Raw genomic sequence first — 9222 nt, 5'->3', positions numbered from 1 at the left:
GCCTTTTATTTACGTGGAACTTCTGAATTGGTTACCATTTTCATGTTGTGATTGCGTTACACATAAATAGTTGGACAATCTACGGCATTTCTTTATTGTTTTTTGTTTTATGGACTCTGTAATTCTGTAATTCGTCTTAATTTTAACATTTAACAACATATTATGAAGGATCGTTATAATGTAAATGGAAATAGAAATGTATAAAATAGAGGGACAGCTGAGAAAAACCAGACAAACACGCGCCATTAATAAAAAAATCTGACTAGTTGATAGTGCATAAAGAAAATTATATTAATGGAACTTGCTTAAACTAAATCGATAAATGTGGTAAATCTATACATAATTATACGCCGTTTGATTTTTTACGTATAATCAAGGTGCAGGGTGTACATGAAGATCAGCTTACTGATAGCTTTGAATTTAAAACTGGTGTCAAGCAGGGATGCTTGCTCTCACCATTCCTGTTCATCCTTGCCATTGATTGGCTAATGAAGGAAACTCCAAAGGGAGAAGAAATGGGATACAGTGGACCCCCTGGACATAGTTGGATGATCTGGATTATGCAGATGATCTGGCTCTTTTGTCCCACACCCAGGACCAGATGCAAGCAAAAACCACAATTATAAACGGCCTCTCGGAATCAATTGGTCTAAGAATTCACCCTGCACAAGTCAAAGGTCTTGAGGATAGGTACGCGTCAAAGGGAGAAGATCAAAGTAAAAGATCAGGAACTCGAAGATATAGACACTTTCTGCTATCTCGGAAGTATAATTGACAAGGATGGAGGCACGGAAGCAGAGGTGAAAGCACGAATAGGAAAGGCACAGGCTGCATTCACATCTTTGAACAGAGTTTGGAGAACTAAAGATATCTCCCTTCGACTAAAGCTAAGACTTTTCAACTCAAACGTGAAGTCTGTCCTACTGTATGGATGTGAAACTTGGAACGCATCACATGCATGTATAAGGAGGGTACAGATTTTCGTAAACAGGTGCATGCGTAAGCTACTCAGATTAAAATGGATGGATAGAATAAACAATGAAGAAGTATGGAAAAGAACACAGCAGAAACCAGTGGGAGAGGAAATAGGAAGAAGACGATGGAGGTGGATTGGACACACGCTTAGAAAGAATGACTCAACTATAACAAAGAAAGTATTGGACTGGAACCCTCAGGGCAGAAGATCAAGGGGAAGGCCACGAGGAAAATGGAGAAGAATTAAAGAAGCGGATATACAGAGAAGTGGTAAGACCTGGAATGAGATAAAAAAGTTAGCTCGGGATAGAGAAGGATGGAAACTGTTTGTCTGTGGCCTATACCCTGACCCAGGGTGAAAAAGGCAATGATGATGATGATGAATCACTCTTCTTATTCAGTGTTTATCCCTGTTTTGGAACTTAAATGAAACCAAAGAATATTTTTGAATTAGTTAGTCAGTAATTTCGAACAAGCTGATATTACCGTTGCGCGACCTTGGGAGCTCTCATTGGGATCAAGTTTGAAATTTCATTAATACTTTTATGTTACCCCTCCAATGACCCCCCCCCCCCCCATAATATTTCTTATCAAAATGATTTCTGTTTTACACTGAACTAAATGGTTTTCGAATCTAATTTTAACTTTAAGAATTATCATTGCGGTCAAGATATCAGTACGTAGTAAAATACATTTTAAATAATTCCTTTCTTTTTCTTCCAGCCTCTGTAAGCCAAACGAATTTCATACGCGAAGGCTAATCAGCTGAGAAGTGATCCAAAACTAGAGGCAAAAAAGTCCTGTTAAACACTTTCCACCATGAGTTTTGAGGGAGGTCCATGGGGGATCGTCATAGTTATATCTGCATTCATGTTGCAAGTTTTTACTTTCGGGGTCACTGGAGCTATTGGTGTTTATAATATTGAGTTCCTGGACTACTTTCAAGCCAGCGCCTCTGAGGTGTCTTTGGTTGCGGCTCTCAACTATGGTGTTTTCTTGGCATGTGGTGAGAACTTATGGCTTTTGTGGGAATGTCACTTCTCATTATAACTTTTCAAATATCTCTATCTATCTATCTATCTATCTATCTATCTATCTATCTATCTATCTATCTATCTATCTATCTATCTATCGCTATATCTATTTATCTATATCAATATCTATTTTTCTATCTATATAATATAATCTATTGATAGATCTATATTTCTTATTGGAAAGGTTCTTTTCTTTGGCTACTGGCTCTCTGCTCAAGATATGCATTGGCCTCATAGATGATTTATTTTCACTATTATACCTATTGTATCAATAATTTTTATTTTTTTTTTCCCCAGGTCCTATTGTCAGTTACATGATGACTATATTCAGTGAAAGGAAAATCGTCCTTGGTGGATCTGTTTTGGTTGTCACTGGATTATTGTCAGTTCCAATCTTTCCAAACCTCTACGTCATGTATTTTACCGTTGGTATTGTCGTAGGTATGTCAGTGAAGGTGATACATATGCGGTGAGCCGCCACCTCAGCGGTGTATTATGTCAAGATAATCTTCATAGCAATAATTAAATTTACTGTCAAAATGATCAGAATAATGAGATCCATTTCGACATAACACCAGGTTGAGGTGAAGGGTTAACGAATACGTTCCCGATCTACAACGATCGACGAAGGACGTGGAGGAAAAACGAAGATCTGTCCTGAGATTCTGAGGACAGATCTTCGTTTTCTTCCTCGTCATTCGTCGATTGTTGTAGGATGTTGAACCTGATCGTTAATTTACTATTAACAATATTAGCCTCTTTGTTCCTAATGATATGAGTCCGATAAAAGTGGTATCTGACCAGTTGATGACGTGGTACACAAAGTGATATCCGACACCCTTCTCAAGGAGGACCTACTTATGACCTAATATTATAAGTGACTATAATTATTTCATGTCACATCTAATGTTTGTTTAGCCATTAAATTTTCAGTTTAAAAATCAGCAGCAAATATTGTAGAAAAAGCTCAACAATTGCCTTATTAGGAAGATAGAACTCATGACGTCTTGTCAATTCAAAATTTTACAATATTGCATTTCAGACATTTATATAGGTAAATTGCATTTGTCAATTCATTTCGATTTGAATTAAATAAAATGGTTTTATCAGAATTTTATATCTTAATCTTATGTTAATTTTTAACACATTTTATATTCAATTAAATATCAAACCTACAACAAAAATTGACAATTCATAGATAATTATTGGTGGTTTTTTTAACATTTGGGCGTCATCTCACATTCATGAAAGTGCATTCCAATTGTGTGTATAATTATTTTAGTCTCTAGTTAGGCCAATCTAGATCTAGACGTCTAGGTCTAATTTAATTTCCTTTAAAACACTAAAACAAATAATTTCTTTCCAACAAGATTTAATGTTAGTAAATCCTTTAGTTAGTTTTGAGGGGATAATTATCTAGCTGCTACAATCCATGTTTTAGCTCTTTAATCAATATATATTTCTCGATTCCAGTTAATGACGATTGATGTAGGTTGGACCAATAATGGACTTATAATACGACTTGTATTCGCTTTAGTGTTTAACATGCAGTTAACGTAAGTTTTACTAACACTACTTTTCTTTGGGGTATTGCTGCAGTACAGTTGCGCTGGTGAATAGCCGCGTTGTTAACAGGTTGAAAAATTAATATTCTCAAGTAATATCTGTTTAATCGTTTCTAAGCTATCTATAAATTGTTGTTAACTATCAGAATAAAAAAAAAACATCTGTACTTTATGCGTAAAAATTCACCCCTTTTTATCCTCAGGCTTTGGAAATTGCTGTACGTACATTCCTTCTCACACACTTAGTGGATTGTATTACGACAAAAATCGAAGTTTGGCTACAGGAATAGCCACAAGTGGTTCTGGTCTTGGATACGCTATCATGCCAGTCCTCGCTGGACAATTCATCGATATGTACTCGTGGAAAGGGTCTTTCATTCTTCTTGCTGGCCTTAGTCTTCATCTTTTTATCTTTGGTGGTTTGTTGAGAAGTCCACCAAAGAAGTCAGTGATTGTAGATAGGAAGGACTTGCTTGTTCCTTTACAAAGTGGTGAGGAAGCAAAATATGACCCTGGAAATAGCGCTCGTAAAATGCATGATGGGCACATGGATATGTATAATAAATTCAAATCTGATGCTTATGGTTCGATGATCGCAATGGATGGAAACAAAAGCCATGAACAATCTCTTTTGGACACAACCGAAGAGTCTGTTTCTTATTTTCAAGATGAAATATTGGAAAATAACCAATCAGTACCTATTAAGAAAGAAGAGGCACTATTGCCGGAAACAGCGAGACACGTTTACATCTTTAAAAATTATGCATTTGATATTTACTTTATAAGCACTTATCTATGGAACGCAGGCGTTGCGATGTTTGCCACTTTTGTCCCTGAATATTTTCGCCTACATGGCTTTTCCATCTTGGAAGTATCTAGGATAATTGGTGCTTTTGGCGCTGGCACATTATTCGGTGGAATCCTTTCAGGTGCTCTCGGAAACATCAAGGGTGTGAATCGGATTTATATGTTCATAGTGTCTTGTCTTCTTGTAGGATTATTTATCCTGTTGATACCTCTAAACCAAAGCTTTGTGTATTTTAGTATAATGATTTCATTATGTGGATTGTCATTTGGAGGGATTCTTGGGCTCCTCGTAGTGGTTCTTGCTGACCTAGTTGGAATTGAAAGCTTAGGAAATGGAATGGGGTATATCATGCTAAGCAGTGGTATCGGGACGTTCACAGGACCAGTATTGTCTGGTAAGTCATGAATTCAGTTGTTATTATACTTGTCTTTTTCTTTGTTTCAAATAGTCTTTAGTATTTTACATGTTGCATCAATTTTAAGGCTAGATTTTAACGCCGACGATTCGCGCCTTTGGAACACGGACGCTTGAGCTTACTTAAAATTGCGCATTGTCTGGCCTTCCATTCAAATCTCATAATATGACTCTACAAAGAGATTTCTTTCACACCGACCTGACCCATTTCATCAAGCAAACATGACATAAAATGGCATGAGAGTAATGGTATATTACAAAAAGAACACAAGACAAACAAACAAACAAACAAACAAACAAACAAACATACAAAACCTAAACTAAATTTTAATTGAATTTCCATAACATGACTGATTTTTTTCAGGCACAGTTTACAGTAGATTTTGCAAAACAAAATAATACGACTTCCGCGGTACCGGACTTAACGAGATAAGCACCTCTGTTGTTTGAGATTTTATTACGTTTATTTAAAATAAAAAGCTTTAAAAACGTGTGTTTTTTAATAAAGCTTAATGTTTAGTAGATTTAGGCATAAATTAGTTTGTTTTGTTTGTTTGTTTGTTTTTGTAACGACGTATGGTTACGAGTACTCACCAATTAGAAAAAAGAGAGATTTGCCAAGATATTTGGGTAATTATAAGCAAATCATACAGTTTAGCTTGTAATATTCTATTTTCCCCACTCTGAATATTGTTATAGCTTGTATAAATATAGAAATATAATATGGACATTTATATAGAGCGCCAGTGAAAGGATTCACAATGCTTTAAAAAAACACTTCATGTATTCTATAAAAGAGAACTATGTAAGCAAATTTACATTTCTTATGGCAAAGTTTGTCAGGTGCCCGTTGTTGTACTTGCTGTCTTACAATATTCATTTACACCTAAGTCGAGCGTTGTAGTGTATGTAAACTACTTTAAGATACAACGCCATGACCAGATTTCTTCCATCGCTTTCATCCGTTTGGTCATCACTTTTCTACAAGGCCATAGCAAACTGTGGAATGGCCTTCGATGAGGGATTTTACTCCTCATCTTTTTATAAGCTGGTATAGTTTTTGTATGAGTGTTCGAACAAAATGCACATAATGTGCACCTGTCAAGTGCTTTAGGAAAGAGAAATTTGTTTCTGGTAGAATATGTGAAGCACCGTGACGTTGGTAACAACGAAAATATAGAGATGCACTACATAAATATTCCTTTTAGTTTGAACTCAGGTTTTACTATTTATTTTTTCTCCAGGTATGATAATCGATTTGACAGGAAGTTACGAGTCCAGTATATATTTATCTGGCATAGTGTCCATTTTATCAGGAGTATCCATGTGTCTCGTTCCATTTCGTCTGCGCTTCGAGTGTTCCGGGGAAAAAAACGTAATCCAGGGAGTCACACATAGAAAAGAAATTATTTCATAATTGTTTTGTCAGTTTTATATGAATATTATGTTCTTAATTAACTCCCATGATTATCGCCCTATTTTCTTCAATATCTCCCCCCCCCCCCTCCTCCTCCTCCTCTTCTTCTTCTTCTTCTTCTTATTCTTCTTCTTCTTCTTCTTCTTCTTCTTCTTCTTTTTCTTCTTCTTCTTCTTCTTCTTCTTCTTCTTCTTCTTCTTCTTCTTCTTCTTCTTCTTCTTCTTCTCCTCCTCCTCCTCCTCCTCCTCCTCCTCCTCCTCCTCCTCCTCCTCTGCCCTATTGACTACCTTTACTTCTAGTCTTCTCTGTTCAGAACGACATAGTATTTGAAGGAAAGTATTTTCCGATAGACTCAGACTAGATTCCCTTCCAACGGGTAGCTAGCAATTGTTTCTTTACGTTTACCGCCACGAAAACAAACACTCAGGCTGATTAATGTTCTGGAGGCAACTGTTGTTTAAAAATGTGTCCTGTTAATACACTCCTAATTTATTAAATTTATCGAGTTAATAAATAGTTCAAATAAATGCATTTCAAAAATGGTTTTATAGAAAATCTGAACATTTTCAACAAGAATAGAACGGTGCTTTGTTAACTATGAGCACATTTGAATGGACAAATATGCTATACCATAATTATAAAAAAACACTGTTTGCTTTCTGTCACGTTTTAAAACAAAAACAATGTTTGATTCATCACACAGTATCAGTGTTTTGTATTAAGCCTTAACATCTTTTAAAAATGAATAATCTTCGAATAAAATATCTCTAATATATTTTTTTAAAGCGGGGTCCAATATCCTTGTGAAAACGTTTTTTATAATACGTTTATGCCAAACAATTTGTAATTCGAGTCGTGTCCTAGTCAGAGAAATTTATTATCGAATTTGGTACTACATTTTTTCTTTTGAAATAGTCATAATATCATGATTATTTCAGTATTGGTATGATTTTTATGTCTTAATTCTTCAATTGTTGTTTTATCATGATTTCTACAATTATTTTGATTTCCCATAATAAAATGAACTGGCATATTTAGATGTTCATTTCATTCATATTCAATAAACTTTAACGGTCGACGTGTACTTCTATAATATGTTTCCCATAGTCAATCTAAACAAGTGACAAATGTGAAACCATCATCATCATTGCCTTTTTCACCCTGGGTCAGGGTATAGGCCACAGACAAACAGTTTCCATCCTTCTCTATCCTGAGCTAACTTTTTTAAAATCTCGTTCCATATCATATCACTTCTCTGTATATCAGCTTCTTTAATTCTTCTCCAAGTTCCCCGTGGCCTTCCCTTTGATCTTCTGCCCCGAGGTTCCAGTTCAATACTTACTTTGTTATAGTGGAGTCATTATTTCTAACGGTGTTTCCAATCCACCACCATCGTCTTCATCCTATTTCCTCTCCCAATGGTTTCGGCTGTGTTCTTTTCCAAACTTCTTCATTCTTAATTCTATCCATCCATTTTATTATGAGCAGCTTACGCATGCACCTGTTCACAAAAACATGTATCCTCCTTATACATGCCTGAGATGAATTCCAAGTTTCACATCCATACAGTAGGACAGACTTCACGTTTGAGTTGAGAAGTCTTAGCTTTAGTCGAAGGGAGATATCTTTAGTTCTCCAAACTCTGTTCAAAGATATGAATGCAGCCTGTGCCTTTTCTATTCGTGCTTTCACCTCTGCTTCTGTGCCGCCATTCTTGTCAATTATATTCCCGAGATAGCAGCAAGTGTCTATATCTTCAAGTTCCTGACCTATTACTTTGATCTGCTCCCTTTGACGTTTACCTATCCTTAAGACCTTTGACTTTGCAAGGTGAATTCTTAGACCAATTGATTCCGAGATGCTGTTTATAATTGTGGTTTTTGCTTGCATCTGGTCCTGGATGTGGGATAGAAGAGCCTTGTCATCTGCAAAATCCAGATCATCCAACGATGTCCAGGGGTCCACTGTATTCCATTTCTTCTCCCTTTGGAGTTTCCCTCATTAGCCAATCAATGTCAAGGATGAACAAGAAGGGTGAGAGCAAGCATCCTTGCTTGACACCAGTCTTAATTTCAAAGCTGTCCGTAAGCTTATCTTCATGTACAACCCTGCAACTTGATTCTTCATACATTTCCTTAATAAGGTTTACTAACTTCTCATGGAGTCCATAATGTGCCAGAATTTTCAACAATTTTGCTCTGTCAGTACTGTCGAAAGCCTTCTCGTTATCCAGAAAGTTGACAATAAGAGGAGAGTTCCATTCTGTAGACTGTTCTACAATGGCCCGCAGAGAGGCAATCTGGTCTGTGGTTGAACAATTTTTCTGAAAACCTACCTGTTTGTCCCGCAGTTTAGCATCTGTTGCGGGTCGTAAAAGGCGACTGATGGTGTGTGACACCCCTTTTGAGTCACCTGGTCTTCCAGGTTGGGGGGTTGTCGAAGGGTTAACACTCAAATTGTTACAGAAACGCAGACGGACAAAATCAAATCCTTTTTTAGCTTGAGCGACCGAATAGTTTCTGCAATTACATAATTTAAGAAGGACAACAAAGCCGAAAGGCCTCTGCTGACCCTATGACATCTTCGCTAAACAAGCAGCTTCGAATTGAGTTGTGGAACGTTCGCACGATGTATGAAACAGGGAAAAGCTCTCAAGTAATAGCATAGATGAGAAGATACAGGCTGCGTATGCTTGGAGTAAGCGAAACCCACTGGATACAATCCGGACAGAAATATCTCAAGTTTTGTAGAAGATTTTATATTCAGGGAGAGGGGACGGGATTCATACGCAGGGAGTAGGAATAATTCTAAGCAAGTTTGCCCAGAAAACAGAGAGAGGATGGGAACAACACGGAGAACGGATCATCGTGGTGTCCTTTACAACATGGAGTACGACTATCAACGTGAACGTTGTACAGATATATGCCCCAACAAATGACGCAACAGATGAGGACAAAGATATATTTTATAGTCTGCTGCAACAAATTGATAAGTTGCCAAGGAAAGACA

The 9222-nt window shown here is 36.7% G+C and overlaps 1 protein-coding gene across 2 annotated transcripts in view; it reads left to right on the top strand.

The window, feature by feature from the left end:
• The window catches only part of LOC144972726 (monocarboxylate transporter 9-like), a 6531-nt gene extending 50 nt beyond the window's left edge, over positions 1 to 6481 (top strand). The window contains exons 1-5 of one of the 2 annotated variants that reach the window (XM_078914303.1): positions 1 to 44; positions 1699 to 1981; positions 2307 to 2450; positions 3778 to 4776; positions 6041 to 6481. The exon at positions 1 to 44 is cut by the window's left edge and continues 50 nt beyond it. In XM_078914303.1, coding sequence (XP_078770429.1) covers positions 1795 to 1981; positions 2307 to 2450; positions 3778 to 4776; positions 6041 to 6213 — 1503 coding nt within the window. In that variant the 5' untranslated portion in view covers positions 1 to 44; positions 1699 to 1794 and the 3' untranslated portion in view covers positions 6214 to 6481. The remainder of the gene's footprint in view (positions 45 to 1698; positions 1982 to 2306; positions 2451 to 3777; positions 4777 to 6040) is intronic. The other variant, XM_078914304.1, reaches the window with a different exon arrangement.
• Positions 6482 to 9222: the final 2741 nt, after the last annotated feature.

The sequence above is a fragment of the Berghia stephanieae genome, chromosome 5, assembly GCF_034508935.2.
Source record: "Berghia stephanieae isolate SIO BIC M18660-M18661 chromosome 5, UCSD_Bste_1.3, whole genome shotgun sequence".
Lineage (NCBI taxonomy): Eukaryota > Metazoa > Mollusca > Gastropoda > Nudibranchia > Aeolidiidae > Berghia > Berghia stephanieae.
The sequence above is the reverse complement of the archived record's forward strand: the minus strand, read 5'-3'. Positions and strand labels throughout refer to the sequence as shown.